Source organism: Neophocaena asiaeorientalis, unplaced genomic scaffold (genome assembly GCF_003031525.2).
Source record: "Neophocaena asiaeorientalis asiaeorientalis breed wild unplaced genomic scaffold, Neophocaena_asiaeorientalis_V1.1 scaffold43, whole genome shotgun sequence".
NCBI classification, from domain to species: Eukaryota; Metazoa; Chordata; class Mammalia; order Artiodactyla; family Phocoenidae; genus Neophocaena; species Neophocaena asiaeorientalis.
This window is the reverse complement of record NW_020173674.1, coordinates 11,690,664-11,711,634: the sequence shown is the minus strand read 5'-3', so window position 1 is coordinate 11,711,634 and position 20,971 is coordinate 11,690,664. Positions and strand designations below refer to the sequence as shown.

At 49.6% G+C, this 20,971-nt stretch overlaps 1 protein-coding gene across 1 annotated transcript; it reads right to left on the bottom strand.

Moving 5' to 3' along the window:
* Positions 1-806: 806 nt before the first annotated feature.
* UBE2L6 (ubiquitin conjugating enzyme E2 L6) lies at positions 807-13,067 on the bottom strand. Its single transcript, XM_024748870.1, has 4 exons — positions 12,772-13,067; positions 8,267-8,362; positions 5,086-5,272; positions 807-1,574 (listed from the first exon to the last, which is right to left on the bottom strand). Exons 1-4 carry the CDS (start codon positions 12,796-12,798, stop codon positions 1,423-1,425), a joined length of 462 nt encoding a protein of 153 aa, XP_024604638.1. The 5' UTR covers positions 12,799-13,067; the 3' UTR covers positions 807-1,422.
* Positions 13,068-20,971: the final 7,904 nt, after the last annotated feature.

Below are 20,971 nucleotides of genomic sequence, written 5' to 3'. Positions count from 1 at the left end.
ATTAATCCCTCCAACCCTGGCCAGAGTTTTGGCTTGTTTTTGTCTTTCTGTGGCTCACTAGAGATGAACCCTGGAACTGAGTATAATTTCCCGCTAACAATCTTGTCTGGCTTTATCAGCCACTTGGAGCATGTGCGCTGACGAGAACAGTTCATGAAAAACACAAAAACAAAACCCAACCAGCTTGGCACTGCAGCTGGAGGGGTGGCCTCTGCCCTGATCAGCAGAGTGGACCTGGCCACCCACTGAAGCGCTCTGTGCCTTGGTTGCGTCCTCTATAAAAATGGGGATGTTATCCTTGTGGACGTGTCGACGACCGCTCAGGCCAAGGGTGGTCTAATCCCTCATGGCCAGCTTTCCCCACAATGCTTGGGGTCACACAAGGCTCCACGCCCAGCGAGCCCTCAGCTGATGGAGAGCAGGGTCACACCTTTAGCTAGGCTGCAGCTAAATCCCCAGCCTCCTCTTCTCCCGATTAACCACCCATCCCCTCAGTGAACACTCAGTTGGACTCCACGGTCCATCTGTGGCTTTAATAGCTGGGCAAACACATGGTCTCCGTGGCTCCCGTGGACTGGAAGCTGGAGGGGAAACACCTCCCCGCCTAAAGCCTGGTCCCTAGGAACCAGCAACCTAATGGGATAGCAAGTGGTTTAAAACCGTGTAGTCAGGGGACCTCCCCAGCGGTCCAGTGGTTAAGACCTTACGCTTCCACTGCAGGGGGTGTGGGTTCGATCCCTGGTTGTGTGGCCAAAAAAAAAATTAAAAGGAAAAAAAAACAACAAAAAAAAACCCATGTAGTCAGATTTCTGGGATGGAGATTAGTTTCTTCACTTTATGATTCATCAGTGGAAGAGAAAAGGTTTTGCATCTATACATGTCTATCAGCGGTCTGGCTGTTTTCAATCACTCAATCAACAAAACCCTCCTCCCTGTGCCCTGTCTCCCTCCCATACTCCCCCCTGCCCCTCTGCCCTCCCTGCAACCCCCATGCCTGGGCCCTCAGCGGAATCTGGTTGGCTGCTGGGCTCATTTCCTGCAAGCTGGCCTGCAAGGCAGCCTGAGTCTCTAAGGATCAGGCTTCCCACATCACAGAGCGCTGGAGAGCTGGCAGTGCGACCCTGCAAACCTAAATGCCCCTGGCTCTGGGGCAGAGAAAGGAAGTGGGGAAAGCACACCTGAGGCCAGTGGATCCCCGTACCACACACATAACTGCGGCCCCACCACCACCAAACACACATATGCACACGCACACACGCACACGCGCGCACACACACACACAAATGACTAACAATCTAAGAAGGAAAACTTGGAAGAAATGAACAGGAAATGGACCACAAAGGGGCTCTGGCCCCTAGCCTATGACATGTGTCGGTCCATCACACAGAAAGCATCCAGTGCAGAGATGGGCCAGAGGCAGAGTTAGGAGGGTCGGTCCACTCCAAACTGGAGGGTGAACTCTTCGGCCCTCCTGTTGAATAGCTCCGGGTCCTGTGTCAGCTGGTCAGCAAGCTCCAAGCGAAGGGGCTGCCCCAGCTCTGGTTTATTCACCAGCACGTTGAGGGCCTCCAAAACTGGGGAGAGAGGTCAGATCAGGACATCAGGATGGGAGGAAAAAAATCCTGGGAAGGAAGCGATGGCTGCCCACTCCCAGATCCCCTGAAACGTCACACTCACTCCTTGGGAGATCCCCCCAGGAGGTTCCATGTCTTAGGATGACGCTACAACCAAATGAAATGCCTCTTACCACATTCACTGATGATGCCCAAAGCCACAACCAGTTACATCAGTGCTTTTCAAACTATGTTTCACGGTGTCACAGAAGCTACCCATCATGGGGGTTGGTGAGATAAACAGGGTTTCTGGGTTCTATTCCCTTTTCCAGAAGAAACACTTTGCTTTTCTCTGCTGTGTTATTAGGATTCCAAAACAACTTTTATTTGGGAAAAAGGATTCTGAGGCTTAAGACTGGAAACCACTGCTGCCCCGTGGCTGGAAATCTTTCACGGGCGACTTTGGAAACCTGGTGAAGGCAGTGGCCCATCTCCCCAGGCACGTGCGCATACGGATACACACAGACGTGTGGTTCTGGGTCCAGAGCGCTTCACCGACCTCCTGAAGCTCATCCAAGGAAGAGTCCTCCCCATCCCCGGCCCCAGGATTCTTGTTTCCAGGGTTAAGAACTCCCGAGCTGGTCCAGAGGCAGGATTGATCGCACACTGATTACGTCCATAGGCTCTAGAGCCACAGTGTGCACTATGGTAGCCACCAGCCATGCGTAGTTATCTCAATTTAAATTAATGGAAATTCACTACAATTAGGAATGCAGTTCATCGTCACATCAGCCACATTTCAAGTGCTCGAAAGCTACATGTGGCTAGTGACCATGGCATTGGACAGAGCAGCTACAGAAGGATTCCATCACTGCAGAAAGTTCTGCTGGACGGTGCTGTTCCAGAGTCACCCAAGCAGGCTCCAAACCCCAGCTCTGCCACCTGCCAGCTCAGGCAAGCGCTTCTCCTCTCATATGCCTCGGTGTCCTCAACTATTAAATGGAGCTAATGAGAGCACTGTTTCAGGGGGCTTCTGAGGGGATTAAATGAAGTTGGTGGGTTAAAAATGGCTGGTGTCCCTGGGTTAGAAAGTTCAAGTTCTCAGTGGTGCAGGGACATGTCTCAGACCAGGTCCTCAATGGCTACCCAACTCCATCTTTGTATGCCTGAACTATGTTTACTCCATTATAATTTCAATTTGTCATCAATGGATAGATACCAAAAACGTAATATGGAATAAAAAAGTGAATTTTTATACTGGAGAGGGTGTGGAGAAAAGGGAACCCTCCTACACTGTTGGTGGGGAATGTAAATTGGTGCAGTCACTATGGAGAACAGGATGGAGGTTCCTTTAAAAAGCTAAAAGTAGAGTTACCATATGGTCCTGCAATCCTACTCCTGGGCATGTATCCAGAGAAAACTCTAATCCAAAAAGATACGGGCACCCCAATGTTCAAAGCAGCACTATTTACAATAGTCATGGAAGCAGTCTGAATGTCCATCGACATATGAATGGATAAAGAAGATGTGGTACATATATACAATGAAATATTACTCAGCCATAAAAAGGAATGAAACAATGCCATTTTCAGCAACATGGATGGATCTGGAGCTTATCGTACTAAGTAATGTAAGTCAAACAGAGAAAGACAAATATATGGTATCATTTGTATGTGGAATCTAAAATATGATACAAATGAACTTATTTACAAAACAGAGACAGACTTAGGGACATAGAAAACAAACATATGGTTACCACGGGGAAAAGGGGGGCGGGGAGGGATAAATTAGGAGTTTGGGATTAACATATACACACTACTATATATAAAACAGATAAACAGCTAGGTCCTACTGTATAGCACAGGGAACTATATTCAATATCTTGTAATAACTATAATGGAAAAGAATCTGAAAAAGAATATATGTACATAAGTATAACTGAACACATGTACATAAGCATAATTAACACAACATTGCAAATCAACTATACTTCAAATAAAAAAGTGAAATTTTGAGACTTCCCTGGTGGTCCAGTGGCAAAGAATCTGCCTTACAATGCAGGGGATGCAAGTTCGATCCCTGGTCAGGGAACTAAGATCCCACATGCCACGGGGCAACTAAGCCTGCGCGCCACAACTACTGAGCTTGCACGCCTCAACTAGAGAGCCTGTGTCCGTGAACTACACAGCCCACGTGCTCTGGAACCCACGTGCCACAACTAGAGAAGAGAAACCCCACACGCCATAACTAGAGAGGAGCCCGTGCACCACAACGAAGAGCCCGCGCACCACAAGGGAAGATCCCGCATGCCGCAACAAAGATCCCACGAGCTGCAACTAAGAGCCGATGCAGCCAAAAATAAATTAAATGAATAATAAATAAATCTTAAAAAGAAAAAAAGTGGGGCTTCCCTGGTGGCGCAGTGATTAAGAATCGGCCTGCCAACGCAGGGGACACGGATTCCATCCCTGGTCCGGGAAGACTCCACATGTCGCGGAGCAACTAAGCCCGTGCACCACAACTACTGAGCCTGCGTTCTAGAGTCCGCGAGCCACAACTACTGAAGCGCGCATGCCTAGAGCCCGTGCTCTGCCACAAGAGAAGCCACTGCAATGAGAAGTCCGTGCACCACAATGAAGAGTAGCCCCTGCTTGCTGCAACTACAGAAAGCCCACGTGCAGCAGCGAAGACCCAACGCAGCCAAAAATAAATAAATAAATTTGTTTTAGAAAAAGAAAAAATGGCATGTGGGAATTCCCTGGCAGACCAGTGGTTAGGACTCCGAGCTTCCGAGCTTCCACTGGGCTGGGGGCCCAGGTTCAATCCCTGGTCAGGGAACTAAGATCCCGCAAGATGCAAAACACAGCCAAAAAAAAAAAAAAGGCATGTGAAGCTCTTAGCACAGTGCCCAAGTGCCTAATTAAGTGAGGTATGTTATCATCGTTAGGCCAGTCCCCTCAGCTGTCATTTAGGGCACTGAGCCCTGGAAAGGAACAGACTTCACCAAGGTCCCCAGATAGGGCATGCGGCCTTCTTATCCCAAGCCCTTCCCTCTATAGCCCAGCTGCTTCTCTCTCCCCTGACCCAGAGCAACGCTGCTCTCTCCCACCTGCCCAGGTATGAGAACAGAGGCAGGAGCAGGTCAGCCAGCCCAGGATCTCAGGACGCACCCCTTCTATCTGACGACAGGTTCAGCTGAGACTCACAATTTTTTTTTTTTTTTTTTTTGCGGTACGCGGGCCTCTCACCGTTGTGGCCTCTCCCGTTGCGGAGCACAGGCTCCGTATGCGCAGGCTCAGTGGCCATGGCTCACGGGCCCAGCCGCTCCGCGGCATGTGGGATCTTCCCGGACCGGGGCACGAACCCGCGTCCCCTGCATCGGCAGGCGGACTCTCAACCACTGCGTCACCAGGGAAACCCAACTCACAATTTTTATCTCCTTTCTTCCGGGCTTCTCTAAGTGAAAATCGGTCCCATGACACCCTCCCCCATCCAGTCCAGGTCCCTCCCTCTAGGCAGGGCCCAGGCCCACCTTGGCAGGTCTTGGTGAAAGGCTTCCAGTTCTCCTTGCTGATGATGGGCAGGCACACCCGCCCGTTGCTGTCCACATTGGGGTGGTAGATCCTGGTTGTGAATGTCACTGTCGGAGGCTTGAATGGATACTCCTCAGGGAAGCTGATGCGCAGGTTGAAGGCCTTGAGGTTGTAGGGAGGTCTCTCCTGTGCAGGAGAGGGATCGAGCTCTGCGCCAAGGCACCACTGCTTATTTTCTTCTGGGGCCTCGATCTGGTTTCCCCCTCTCCCCGCCCCCACCCCAGGGTCCCAGGCAGCCTCTGCTCCACTCCTAGGAAGAATCATGAATGGCGACAGGCCACAACACAAACACACTCTGAAGGCATTGTGCTAAGTGAAATAAGCTAGATCCAAAAAAAAAAGAACAAATATTGTATGATTCCACTTATGTGATGTACCTAGAATAGTCAAATTCATAGACATAAACTAGAAAATTAGTTACCAGTTGCTGGAGGGAAGGAGGGATGGGGAGTCAGTGTTTAATAGACACAGAGTTTCAGTCCTGGAAGATGAGAAAGTTCTAGAGATGGATGGTGGTGATCGTTGCACAATAATATGTGTGTACTTCGTGTCATTGAACTCAGAACATAAAAATGATGAGGGTGGTACATACTGTTATGTGTATTTTGCCATGTTAAAAGAAGAAAAAAAAAGAACTGGGAGTTGGAGTGACCAGTTGCCAGGAGCCAGTAGAAGACCCTCTAGACTTCCAGCAACCAGAAGGCTTTCCTGGGCATCTACTCTGTGCCACCCTGTGCTAAGGGCTCCACACACGTTAGCCCATACAGCACAGCGTAGGGGTTACGTGGACTTTGGAGCCACTCTGAGTGTGACTCTTGGCTCTGCCACTTCCTAGCTGTGTAACCTCAGGCAAGTAACTTAACCTCTCTGTGCTTTCCCATACAGAACAAATAACAGACTTCTTCATAGGGTTTATGTAAGAATTAAATGAGCTAATTTATGTTAAGAGCTTAGAATAGGGCCTGGCACATGCAAGCACTATGTACATGTCAGCTATTGGGATAAGTATTGTGAAAACGCACGTATTAGCATCTCCACTTCCAGATGAGGAAACTCAAGTGTAATGTATGTAAGTAACTTGCCCAGGGCCACAGTGACAGTGCTAGGATGGGAACTCAGCACTGTCACCTTGACTTCTCCACACATGGGCAGTACTCTACAACCCTAGTGGGGAGAAACCTCAGGACTTGGGTGACCCCAGCATAGAGCACAGGGGCCTTCAGGCTGGTTTCAAAGCTCCAAAACCTTTCAGAACCTTCGTGATAGAGAAGACAGGACAAAGACAGTCAGAATGACACAGGTATGCAAGCGTAGAGTCAAGGTTTTAAGAGAGCTCCTCTCCCTCAGCAGAAGGCAGAAAGGAGGCCGTAGCGGTCTTGGGTGTGTCTGAGATAAGAACTGGGGCAAATGCTGGCAGATAAAGAAAATGCCTTAGCTTTCATGTTCTCGATAATAAGAAGAGGCTGGGACCTGGGAAGCAGACACAAAGCCACGGGTGAGGCCTCAGAAAAGGACGAGACAGCGTCTGTGTGTCCTTCTGCAGGGGTTGCAGGCTGGGCTGCCCGGGTCTTATCAGAGGAGGGAGGTGGCGAAGCCATGAAGCTGAGAGCCCTGGGTCCTGGGAACCCATCCTGGCTCCGCCTCGAGCTTGCTGTGTGGCTTTGAGCAGCTCTGGGGCTCAGTTTCCTCATCTGTAAAAATGAGGAAGTTGGACCAGACAGAGGGCTTCACACTGCACCTTAGGGTCAGCTGAGAAAGCCCTACTTCTTCCAAAGTCCTGAGTTAAATAAAGCATTTTGTTATTCTTCCAGCCCAGAGCAGGTGTGGTGGACTGTTTCAACCCAGCAGCCCACAGGACATGACAGAGGGTCAAGGATTGCCCTGACTCAAGCCTTTCTCCATTGTTCTGGGCTACAGGTCAGTTGAAAGAGAAGATGGCACAGGGACTTCCCTGGTGGTCCAGTGGGTAAGACTCTGCGCTCCCAGTGCAGGGGGTCTGGGTTCGATCCCTGGTCAGGGAACTAGATCCCGCATGCATGCCGCAACTAAGAAGCCCGCATACCGCAACAAAGATCCCGTGTGCCGCAACTAAGACCCAGCACAGCCAAAATAAATAAATAAATAAAATTTAAAATATAAAAAATAAAGGAAAATGGCACAACCCAAGCCATTGCCTTGTTAGTAAGAAGTCCAAATCCTAAATAATCAAATGAATCGTTCCCATTAAATTACAAAGAGCTAATAAAAAGCTCAATTGTTTCCATTTTTATTTCCTAGTATCCAAAGGTATATAGATGAACTTCTCAAAGAAAATATCTGTGGTCACTAATAATTAGATGATACAATAGACATCTTGCACTTTGATAGGTCCTTTGGAATATTACTTTCAAAGGGACATTCTATCGAGATGATCTTTAATAATAAACAGAGAAAAAGCAGAATAGTAGAGATGAGTTATCTGTGTTGTCATATGTAACAATAATTTTCTGAAATACGATTTTTAAAAGAGAACAAAACACATTTTAGGTCTGAGGCAGCAAATTCTACCAACTGTGGGAAACAGGAACTTCATCCCTATCCTTTGACAAAGACCCAACAGATCTCTTCTTTTTCTTTTTCTTTTTAATGCCCTTTGTCTACTGAAGCTTCCATGGTGGGCATGGTAGCTACTGGCTTGCAGAAGGGGTCCCTTACTAAATCCAAAAGGCTTCTAGCCTCTTCATCAGTCGGCCTGAACCTCAGAAGCAATCAATCCAGAGAGAGACCCCCTCTGCCAATGATAACCTCCAGTGAAAAACAGGATTCAGGGGGCTTCCCTGGTGGCGCAGTGGTGGAGAGTCCACCTGCCGATGCAGGGGACACGGGTTCGTGCCCCGGTCCGGGAAGATCTCACATGCCACGGAGCGGCTGGGCCCGTGAGCCATGGCCACTGAGCCTGTGCATCCAGAGCCTGTGCTCCGCAACGGGAGGGGCCCCAACAGTGTGAGGCCCACGTACCGCAAAAACAAAACAAAACAGGATTCGAAGGCAGGGAAGATTCTTGCCCAGTCCTAACCCTCCCTGCCCAGGCTCCTGGCCTAAGTGGCCCCAGTCCCCGGCCACGGTCCTGTGGATACTCACAGGCAGGAGGAGAGCATGCCACACCAGCACGTTGGCATCATCGCTGAACAGGTTCCGCAGGTACCTGGGGAGCTCCTTCTGAAGGTCCTCCAGCTCCTGCAGGGGGACAGAGCACGGGCAGTTGGCCTAGTCTCCCCTACTTCAGCCCCCTCCCCCCTGCCCCCCAGCACACTGTCCAAGTCCCAAACAGGACTGCCCAGGGGACAGAAGCTGGCAGAGTCATAGCCCCCATTTACTGAGCACTTGGTATGTGTCAGGCACAGTGCTCAGGCCTTTGAGTGAACCACCCAGTTTTAGCCTCACCCCAGCTCCGTAAGTACCAGGTGGCGGGAGCCCGCACATCACTGCTTCCAGATATTACAACTCGGGAGTAAACTCTCATAGGAGCCTTTTCTCCTGAAACCGAGGTACTTAATGTCTGTCCTCTTGTCCTCTTCCTAGAGAGTCACGAGGTCCTCCCTCCCTTCCATAGCACCCAGTATGACGACGTGCCGTTACAGTGCTCAGGACAGAACAGGCAGCAAAGGCGTCACCCTGTGCCTGTCAAACTGCTCCAGACCAGGCCTGGGGAGGGGAAATGACTCAGGCAGACCATAGCAGAGGAGAGCTCTACACACCAAGCAGAGAAACAAGAGGACAAGCAGTGTCACTTGCCCAGAAAGGTGACCCAGTCACCTGGACATCACTGAGTGCCCCCAACAGCCCTCTCCTCAACAGCACCCTCTGTTGACACTTGACTAAGACACGGCCCAGCCCTCGAGAACTTCACTGGAGTAATGGAAGAAACACGGATGTGATTATGTGAATAACATGTGGACACATAATAGGGAAGGAGAGGAGAGGGGAGCAGGAAAGCTTCACGCAGGGTGACACTGTGAGCTGGGTCATGCGGAATGAATAAGTTCTGGGGCTCAGTTTCCTCATCTGTAAAAATGAGGAAGTTGGACCAGACAGAGGGCTTCACACTGCACCTTAGGGTCAGCTGAGAAAGCCCTACTTCTTCCAAAGTCCTGAGTTAAATAAAGCATTTTGTTATTCTTCCAGCCCAGAGCAGGTGTGGTGGACTGTTTCAACCCAGCAGCCCACAGGACATGACAGAGGGTCAAGGATTGCCCTGACTCAAGCCTTTCTCCATTGTTCTGGGCTACAGGTCAGTTGAAAGAGAAGATGGCACAGGGACTTCCCTGGTGGTCCAGTGGGTAAGACTCTGCGCTCCCAGTGCAGGGGGTCTGGGTTCGATCCCTGGTCAGGGAACTAGATCCCGCATGCATGCCGCAACTAAGAAGCCCGCACACCGCAACGAAGATCCCGTGTGCCGCAACTAAGACCCAGCACAGCCAAAATAAATAAATAAATAAAATTTAAAATATAATGAATATATATAATGAATAAGTTCTCTACCATGCAGAGAACTGAGGAGGTACCAAGGCAGAGGGCCCAGTAAGAGCAAACGTATACGGTGCGTCCCATGCAAGATTCATAGTTATTATGGGAAAAGGGCTCCACGGTCAAGTACACCGGGAAACACTGGACTCTACAGACTTCTTTCCTGCAGGACTTCCCAAAGCCTTTAATACGCTATTGTGCATTGTGATTCTCCAAGGTACGAGCCCAAGCGTGCAGTACGTCTCAAATGTATGAGACCAAAGAACCCCTCTCTCCGTTCTGGGGTCCATCTTGTGGAACAATAGACTTTAAAAAATATATATTTCCTTTTCTTTTTAAAAAAATTTTTAAAAATTGAAGTATAGTTGCTGTACAATATTATATGTTACAGGTGTACAACACAGCGATTCACAATTTTTAAAGGTTATACTCCATTTATAGCTATTACAAAATATTGCCTACATTCCTCATGTTGTACAATACATCCTTGTGGCTTATTTTATACCTAATGATTTGTACCTTTTACCCCTCTACCCCTATGCTGCCTCTCCCCACTGTAATAGACCTTTAAAAAAAAACAACAGCGGGACTTCCCTGGCGGTGCAGTGGTTAAGAATCCGCCTGCCCATGCAGGGGACACGGGTTTGAGCCCTGGTCCAGGAAGATCCCACATGCCGCGGAGCAACTAAGCCCGTGCGCCACAACTACTGAGCCCATGTGCCACAAGTATTGAAGCCCGTGCATCTATAGCCTGTGCTCTGCCACAAGAGAAGCCACCACAATGAGAAGCCCACGCACCACAACAAAGAGTAGCCCCCGCTTTTCACAACTAGAGAAAGCCCGCGTGCAGCAACGAAGACCCAAAGCAGCCAAAATTAAATAAATAAATAAATTTATTAAAAAACAAAAAAACAGCACCAGATAAAAAGACATTCAGGGAATTCCCAGGCAGTCCTGTGGTTAGGACTCCACACTTTCACTGCCAAGGGCATGGGTTCGATCCCTGGTTGGGAACAGAGATCCTGTAAGTCACATGGTACAGCCAAAATAAAAATAAAAAGTAAATAAATAAAAGTATTTTATAAAAAAAGACTTTCAAGGGCAGGTCATATTTTTCTGGAACACCAAATGGTATAAACCAGTGGTTCTCAACTGGGGGGTTACTTTACCTACTTGCCCCCAGGACATTTGGCAATGTCTATGACCATTTTGGGCTGTCACAAATGGAGGAGTGCTACTACCTCTAGTGGGTAGAGGCCAGGGATGCCGACAAACACGCTACGGAAAATTATCCGGCCCAAGATGTCAATAGTGACAAGGCTGACAAGCCCTGGTATAAACAAAGGCAGAGAGAAAGGTCCCCAAAGCCAGTCCACAGCTGGGGAGAGGTCCCTTCCCACTGCCCACCATCTAAACTTTCTCTGCCCCCCAACATACAAACACACCCTTATCTCCTGTTTCTTATCTTTCCGTACTCCAACTCTGTTCACGCCAACAAACTGCTTCTTGCACCTTCTGCCCAGAATCTATGACCCCTCATTTATCTTTTACCCCAAACTAGAAGCATCTGCTACTACAAGTCCTAGTTCCAGTATCACCTGTGACTCTTCAGCAAGAATGAAGCCCCAGGTTGAACAGAGAAGCTCTGGAATGGACATTTTCCCCAAGTTTACTATAACTGGAAGAACTTGGACTTTACTGGTTGTATATGAGTTCTCTTAGGGTTTTCCCAAAGCCTGGGGATGCTGAAAGCCAAGCTAGGACACACAGTTTGTTCCTGAGGCCTGTTAGGAAACCACCTGACTCAGAGGAACAGAAAATGAAAGTAGGGAAGCCACTGAAAGAGCCTATGGGTTGGAGCCCCACCAATCTGGGCTCTAATCCCAGCCCCATCACTCCCTACTGGGTGACCCAGGACAATCAAGTTATTCTCTCTGAGCCTCAACTTCCCCATCTGTAAAATGGGGGTATAGGACTTATCTCACAGGGTTGCTGTGAGAATGAGATGAAATAACTAATGTAAACTACCTGGCATTTAGTGGTGCCAGTGCTATAAATACTGGCTCCTAGCTCTTTCCCACTTGGCTGGAAAGACTCTCTGCCCTATTTTGCTGCCAACCTCCAGATTTCAGTCCTTCTGGGCTGAGCCTGCTCTGGGTGCCCCAATCTCAGATCATTTTCTTCTCAGAGGCTGAGGGTAGCACTCCCTCTTCACCCCCCTCAAGCCTGCACGTAGGAGGGGCACTTCTGAGAGCCTCAAAGCCTGAGGGGTGTCCTGATGATTGCTCTACCTTCCCCATCTGCCTCCAGTCCCAGCCACATCTCAGTCCTCCAAACACCCTGGGTTTTCCCACCTCGTGGGGAAAATCGCCAACTCCCCATCCTTCCCGACCTCACTTCAAATTGTGTCTCTGATCGGAATGAAAGCTCAGAAGGGGTAGGTTTGTTTATCTCTGCCTCCTTATCTCCTAGAACAGGAGCCAGCATATAGGAGGCATTCAACAACATTTGTAGAACAAATGAATACACGCCACCTACTCCAGGACACCTTCTAGGTTCTCCCTGGCATCTTTTCCTCCCGAGAATACCCTGAGAACGTTGCTTTCAACTCCCACTCAGCATCGCATACTTCTCGGGACTCTAATGTGGGTACGAAAATATGGGGCGGGCCATGGGCTATTCCAAGGCAAGGACCTTGTCCTGGTTCTCTCTGTTCAAAAGGCACCTGCCACCACCCCCAACAGAACGCCTGGCTCCAAAAAAGACGCCAAGGAACCAACCCTTCCCGCACCTGAGACGCACGTAATTGTTATCACAAGTTTCTGGCAGTGAAATGAAACTGAAACCAATTTGGGGGGAGGTGGCTCATCCCCATCCCCAGCACAGCTCAGGGAGCCAGCGACACCCCAGTTCGACACGTCCTCACCTCCCCAAACTCCAGCTCTGGCCCCTCTCGTAGACCCACTCTTCCACTGGGGAGGGGGCAGGGATGCAGGGATTCAGCCAGCCCTGGTACCCAGACAAACGAATGCGCTCGGAGAGCTGGAGGAGGGATGGAGGGAGGACGGAATAGAAAGTCACCGGAACCGTGACAAAGGGGTCGTCCTACTCGCGGTTACCTTCGCCACCCGCTTGCTCGCCGTCATCTCGGGACCGAGTGTGAAGCTCCGACGGACTCCAGCTAGAGTGCGCACCGGACTGCGAACTCCGCGCACCCCACCCCGGGGACACCACCTCCGGGAGCCCCGCCCACTTTCCGTTCCACCCGCGGGGACCGGGTTGACCTGCTCCCCGCCGCCTCGGCTGAGACTGCGAGGCCACCGAGGGGAGGACCCGCCCGGTCCCCGGGGCGGTGGGCTCGGATCCCCGGAACTTGAGCTCTTTTGTCGTGAGACCAGGCGGGCCTGGAAGAGCGCGGCGTTGCCGGATGTCGGCGTCCCGCTAGGGGGCGCCCTGCACCAGGCAGCGAGCGCGAGGGGGCGCGGGGCCGGGGTCCGCCCATCCGGGTTCTAGTTCCAGCTCCGCCGCTAGAGGCCCAGCCGGGGGCTGCACCGTCTCCTCTCAGCCGCCGCCCCTAACACACACTCGCTCTAAGCAAATACAGGATGCTCGCTATGCACGCGCAGCTCCGCGACAGGTCGCTCGGGGATCTCCGCCGTCAGACCGCCGCCCTAAGCCCCTCTAGCGAATTCCCAGAGCCCCCTGGGCAAATCATTTCCCCTCTCTGGACCCATGTGCCCCATCTCTAAAAATGGGTGGGAGACAGCGTAGACTATAGCCCCGACGAGGACGCCTCCCCTGGCAGCTTGGGATCCTTTGTGCTGTCCAGCATTCTGTGGTGGAACTGCAGACGTTTCTCCCAGGTGACTTCTTGATGCAGAGCACCGCAAGGGGGCGCTGTTGGATCCGTTCTCTTGCTTTGGGGTTTGGTAGACCCTTCAATCCTTTACTAGGTTTAATACTTAGTAAGTGCCTACTATATGTTAGATTTGGGAGACAGTTGGGGTGTTGGGAGCCCCAAGATGTACTTAAGGGGCCTGACTTATTTTACCATCACTCCATTACAAACTGCAGGCCTACTGTGTGCCCCAAAACACAGCCCGGAGTCTCCACCCCTGTGCAAGAGCAGAGGGCCGATCCCGCAGCACGAAGCTGAGGCCACTGTGGACTAGCAGCCCCAGAGCATGGAGCAGCATCTGGGGAAGAATCTCCTAGTAATAATGAGACTCTTTGGGAGGACTGAACCCATCTTCCTCACCCCCATCCCCAGTCCAGAGGAGGAAGGAAATCAGAAAATATTTTGAGCGCATATTTTGAGTTCTGAGCTCACTCCCTCGCTTACTTTTTTTTTTTTTAATTAATTAATTTATTTGGGTGCGTTGGGTCTTCGTTGCTATGCGCGGGCTTCTCATTGCGGTGGCTTCCCTTGTTGCAGAGCACGAGCTCTAGGCACGCGGGCTTCAGTAGTTGTGGCTCGGGGGCTGTAGAGCGCAGACTCAGTAGTTGTGGCTCGCAGGCTTCAATAGTTGTGGCTCACGGGCTTCGTTGCTCTGCGGCATGTGGGATCTTCCCGGACCAGGACTCGAACCCGTGTCCCTGACATTGGCAGGCGGCTTCTTAACCACTGCACCACCAGGGAAGTCCCCTCACTTACTTTTTATCTAAGTGTGTTGGAACCAAGCAACTTCTCTGCTCAGATGTGGGATGTACTGTATTTGCAGGATGATTAATTCTGTTTAATTCAATTCAGGAAACTATTTTTTTGGGGGGGCGGTTCGCGGGCCTCTCACTGTTGTGGCCTCTCCCGTTGTGGAGCACAGGCTCCGGACGCGCAGGCTCAGCAGCCATGGCTCACGGGCCCAGCCGCCCGGCGGCATGTGGGATCTTCCCGGACCAGGGCACGAACTCGTGCCCCCTGCATCGGCAGGCAGACTCTCAACCACTGCGCCACCAGGGAAGCCCCAATTCAGGAAACTTTAACTGGGCTTCGGCTGCTGCTGCTGTTTCTTCTGCTTCTTCAGGCCCCACAGCGGCTTGTGGGATGTTAGTTCCCCAACCAGGGATCAAACCCCGGGCCCACAGCAGTGAAAGCACCAAGTCCTAACCACTGGACCACCAGGGAAGTCCCAAACTGGGCATCTTCTATATGTCAAAAATGAATAGGACACTGTCCACAATCCCTTAACATAGGTAGCAATGAAAGAACTGAGGCGTTTGAACCCACCTCCGGTCATTCATCTAGTTAACAAGCATTTACTACAGAGTGCCAGGCACTGACCACAATGAGAAAGTAGGGTCCCTGCGCTTGAGAAGCTCTCTGGCTATTGGGACAGAGAGAAAGAATGCAGCCCCTGCATTTTTAATGCAAAGTGGTCAGCATTAAGCTATAGGCAATCAACTGATGCTGTGGGAGCTGGGAGGAGGGTCACTGGTTCCAGCCTCAGAGAGGGGCAGAGGTTTCCTAGAAGAGATAAAGATCTAAGTGAATTGCAAGCCCGATGAGTTATAGCTAGAATAGAACGTGGGATGAGGGCATTCCAAGAAGAGGGAACATGAGCAAAGGTGCCCGGCTGTGAATATGGAAACTCAAAGTGCTTCCGTAATGTGGAGCAAAGTCTGTCCTCCACTCTGTGGTTCGCCTTCCTTTCTTTCACAGAAGCCCTGAGGCCCCGAAGTGAATTCAGGATCATGGACTTAGCCCAGCCTCCCCATCCTGGGGTGGATCCCAAGCCCTCACCCAGCTGCGAGGCCCACAGGTGTGGCCTTCACATTCTCACACAAGGCAGACCTTTGTGTGTCAGAATGAGCCCTATTAGACCTGGATTCTAGTTCCATATCTGCCCCCCAGTGCAGCATGGCCTTTGGTGAGCTGTGGAAACTTCCCCCTGCTTCCCAGGACCACTGCGAGGCTAAGCTCACAGCCCCGGAGGAACTTTGAAAACTGTAAGTCTGATGCTGAAGTCTCAGCCTTTGTACACCGGTGCCTAATCGAATCTCAGAGACAGAGTTTTGGGTGAAGTTAAAAAGAAGAGCTTTATTGCTTTGCCAGGCAAAGGGGGACACAGCAGGCTCATGCCTGTCAAAATTGTGTGTCCCAACCTGGGAGGATTTGATGCGGGGATTTATAGCAATGGTTCAAGGGCGGGGTCTCTGACAAGGCTGGGGTGTGTGCAGGATGTGCACTCCCTTAATCTCAGCTCAGGTGGGCAGCCTCCTAATCCCGATGAGCTTGTCTGCTCCCTTTAATCTTTTTTCTTTTTAAATTATTTGTTTATTTATTTATGGCTGCAATGGGTCTTCGTTGCTGCGCGAGCTTTATCTAGTTGTGGCGAGTGGGCTTATCATTGCAGTGGCCTCTCTTGTAGCGGAGCAAGGGCTCTAGGCACACGGGCTTCAGTAGTTGTGGCTCGCGGGCTTAGTAGCTGTGGCACACGGGCTTAGTTGCTCCGCGGCATGTGGGATCTTCCTGGGCCAGGGCTTGAACCCGTGTCCCCCGCATTGGCAGGTGGATTCTCCACCACTGCGCCACCAGGGAAGTCCTCTGCTCCCTTTAATCTCGCCTCAGGTGGTTTCTTGGCTGCTCCTCCCTTGATTAGCAAGTGTTAGAATCTGCCCTTTGGAACTCAGGAAAGGTCATGGAGGCTGGAGTCTTGCGTACAAGAAATGGGAGACAAAAAGACCTCTGTGCCTGGGAGCCCCACTGGGCCCCCGCTCAGTTTCAAGCTCAAGATATAAACAATCAGGATGGAATCCCAGCTGCACCACCATTGGCTGAATAACCTTGGGTAAATTACTTCCCCTCTCTGTGTCTCCAGGGCCTCATCTGTAAAACGGGGCTAGTAATAGTGGATGTGAGGAGTACTGCGCTTATATTTGGACACGAAGTGACAGTCATAACAGTAAAAATATTGCAATAGCAGTAATAACCAGTATTAAAATGAAGTCCGGTGCCTGCCCAGGAGTGAATGTCCTGGGTTGGAGGAACGGAGATGCCTGAGTTTGCGCCCTTAGAGCGACGGCAACACTATCTTACTGAGTAGGAGAACTCTTTTTACTTCTCTCTGATCTTGTCGGCATTTATTCATTTAGTCCACAAAAATGTCCAAGCGCCTGCTCCTGCAAGGCTCTCTGCTGAGCTCCCTGCGGGACGCAGGGAAGGGTGAGGCCAACCCTTTGCCTCTACCATCGAGTAGAAGGTACATATGTCTGTATAGACGACAAAAGTTGGAGGAGAAAGGCCTCTAAGTCACTTATATATGGAATCTAAACAAACAGACAAACAAACAACCAAGCTCATAGATACAGAGAACAGATTGCTCGCCAGAGGCGAGGTAAAAGTTCTCATCACAAGAAAAATAATTTGTAACTTGCCTTACTGATTGTGGTGACCATTTCCCAGTACATACAAACAGTGAGCCATTATGTTGTATAGCTAAAACTAGTATAGTATGTCAATTATATCTCAATAAATTTTTTTTTTTTTTTGCGGTACGCGGGCCTCTCACTGTTGTGGCCTCTCCTGTTGCGGAGCACAGGCTCCGGACACGCAGGCTCAGTGGCCATGGCTCACAGGCCAAGCCGCTCCGCAGCATGTGGGATCTTCCTGGACCGGGGCACGAACCCGCGTCCCCTGCATCGGCAGGCAGACTCTCAACCACTGTGCCACCAGGGAAGCCCTCAATAAAATTTTTTTTAATAAAGAAGATATACCCCCAACAAACTCTAGGTTTGACTTATTGTCTGTTTATTGTAAGAATAAAATGAGATTAGGAAATTCCCTGGCGGGCCAGTGGTTAGGACTTGGCACTTTCACTGCTGAGGGATCCCTGGCCGGGGAACTAAGATCCTGTAAGCCAAGAGGTGTGGCCAAAAAAAAAAAAAAAAAAGAACAAAATGAGATTGTATACATGAGGGGCACCTTGTAGGTACCAAAGCACTTTACCTGTTTATAATGCAGAGTTCTGGGCCAAAGGTTCAAGTTGTTCAGAAGGGGCCAGGACCCTTCAGAGCATCTTTGAGGGGAAGATTGGGTTAGAAAGGAGCATTTGTTGTCCTCCAGGCCTTCTCCCTGGGCTCCTTTCTGTCTGGGACAGGGAGGGTTAATCTCAGAATCACCCTAGCCCTCCCTCGTCTCCATCCAGCCCAGAGAAGTTCTCAAGGAACCAAAGGCAGAAAGGAATTTCCTGCTTCTTTTGACTGAGGAAGGACTCCGTCTTCCTGTCCCCCTCACACATCTCCTTCTCCTGGGTAAACCTCACACACACGCACAGACACGCACACATACAAACCTCTCTTGATAGGCTGCACCCCCGTGAAGGCGAGCCCTGCCCTTGCGGGTGAGGCGGAGGGCGTCAGCAGAGGTAGCCATGGAGACGAGGAGGCCCAGGAGGGGAGCTGGGAGGGGAGGTTCTTGCCCCGAGAGCAGGAAGATGGCCTGCTGAGTCTAGGAGCCCGCTTCCTCAGCCTGGCTCAGCCACTCACGCACTTGCTAGTGAGGCTGAAAGCTCAGCTTCTGTGTACCGGTGCTGAATCAAATCTCAGAGCCAGAGTTTTGGGTGAAGTAGAAAAGAACAGCTTTATTGCTTTGCCAGGCAAAGGGGGACCCAGCAGGCTTGTGCCTCTCAAAATTGTGTGTGTCCACCTGGGAGGATTTAATGAGGAGCTTTATAGCAATAGTCCAAGGGTGGGGTTGCTCACAAGACTAGGGTGTCTGCAGGTCCTGTACGCCTTTAATCTCAGCTCAGGTGGTCAGTCTCTTCATATTTTTTTTTTTTTTTTTTTTTTTTTTTTTTGCGGTACGCGGGCCTCTCACTGCTGAGTCCTCTCTCGTTGCGGAGCACAGGCTCCGGACGCACAGGCTCAGCGGCCATGGCTCAGGGGCCCAGCCGCTCCGTGGCATGTGGGATCCTCCCGGACCGGGGCACGAACCCGCGTCCCCTGCATCGGCAGGCAGACGCTCAACCACTGCGCCACCAGGGAAGTCCCAGAACATTAGCTGTTTTGTGTCTCTTCTTATAAAGACACTAACCCTGTTGAATCAGGGCCCCACCCTTATGATCTCGTTTAATCTTAATTACTTCCTTAGAGGCTCCATCTCCAAATACAGCCACATGTGGGGTGAGGGCTCCAACATATGAATTTTAGGGGAGCATAAACATTCAATCCATAGCACAGGCACTGTGCTAAGTGCTTGGTATGCGTTATTATAATTGATCTGTCCCATCATTCTCACTTAATTTTCACTTTAACTGTATAAAATAAGTTCTTTTATTGTCTCCGTTTTTTTGTTTGTTTTTTTTTTTTTTTGGCTGCACTGTACAGCTTGTGGGATCTTAGTTCCCCAACAAGGGATCGAACCCGGGCCCCTGGCAGTGGAAGTATGGAGTCCTAACCACTGGACCACCAGGGAATTCCCAGTTGTCTCCATTTTATAGGTAAGAAAACTGAGGCTAGGTTATTGGCCCAATGTCACATATCTGTCCAGTCTCTAAGCTGGAACTTAAACACAGACTGCTGACTTCTCACTTCTTAACCGCTATGTCTACCTGGGCCTCCGTTTCTCATGTTAAAGATGGTGGTGAAAATTTCTGTCCTGTCTGCTTCATTAGGTTATACTCAGGAATTTGATTCCTGCAAAGGGATGTGTACTTGTAAGTTGTCTTTCTTAACAGGGAACAACCTCTAGAATGTGGCTGCCCCGGGACCTTCAAATTAGCCTCAGGTCCCCTTAAACCCAGAACTGGAAAGGAGTTTTGAGATTGTCTAGGGTTGTCTAACCACTCCACTCTCTGCAACATTGCACAGTGTGGATGAGAAAACAGGGGCCCCGACAGGGGAAATGGCTTACCCAAGTCATGGATCAGAACCCAGATATCCCTATGCGTGGTCTAGTGAGTTCTTTGCAGGTTTCCTCTAATTGTCTCAGCCTCAGCCTCAGTCCCTGACATTTTCTGAATTGAACCTTTTGATGGGAGCAAAGGGGTCACACTTCACTGTTGGTTTGCCATCAGGGACAACTGGTATTTAGGAAGCATTCCCTGGTCCAGACCAGAATATGGTGAGTTCCATGCTCATGGCCACATGACTCTGGTCAATGCAATTTACAGCCTCCATACCTTGGTTTTCCCATTCATTTTCTTAGGATTAGCAAATGGAAGTGGTAACTGGTGGCTCAGAAACAAGGTCGATTTTGCAGGTATTGTTTGTGTGGCTTGTGCCAGTTTTTAACTATAATACAACATTTTAAAAATGAGAGCTATAAGCACCAAACTAGGAAACTCATTTGCAATGTATTCCAGACAAAGTATTAATTCCCCTAATATATAAAGAGCACCCACAAATAAAGAAAAATAAAAACAACTCTAGTAGAAAACAGATGAAAGATATGAAAAGATAATTCAATGAAAATCATGTAGAAATTATTCTTAAACATGTGGAAAGACCAGCAACTATGCTCACAATAGGAGAAATACATATGTACAATACTAAGTTACCATTTTTCACCTATCAGATTGATGAAAAATAAAAAAGATGGATAATACACATCTTTGGGAGAGTCTGGAAAAACAGACACTCTCATATATTGCTAGTTGAAATGTAAATTTGTACAATCTCTCTGACGAGAAAATTGTCAGTAACTATCAAAATCATAAATGTACGTTTCTTTAATCCATCAGTTCTACTTCTAGGATTTTTGCCTATAGATGATATATTTATCAATGTGTGAAATAATATAAATAGAGGTTTACTTATGAGAGCAAAACTTTGGAAACAATCTGTATTTATCAAGAGGGGTCTGATTAAGTTAATTATGGTACATGCATGCAAAGAAATATTAGGCAGCTGTAAGCAAGAATGAGGAAGCAGGGGCTTCCCTAGTAGTGCAGTGGTTAAGAATCTGCCTGCCAATGCAGGGGACACGGGTTCGAGCCTTGGTCCGGGAAGATCCCACAGGCCGTGGAGCAACTAAGCCTGTGCGCCACAACACCTGAGCCTGCGCTCTAGAGCCCGCGAGCCACAACTACTGGAGCCCTCGTGCCTAGAACCCGTGCTCTGCAACAAGAGAAGCCACGACAACGAGAAGCCCGCGCACCACAACGAAGAGTAGCCCCCGCTCACCACAACTAGAGAAAACCCGCACACAGCAACAAAGACCCAATACAGCCAAAAATAAAAACAAATAAGTTAATTAATTTTTTTTAAAAAATGAGGAAGCTGCTTATGTATTGATAGAGAAGACTCTTAAAGATAAATTTTAAGGAAAAAAGCAAAATATAGTACAAAATGAAAAGTATGTTATGATCTGTATAAGTAAAGGAA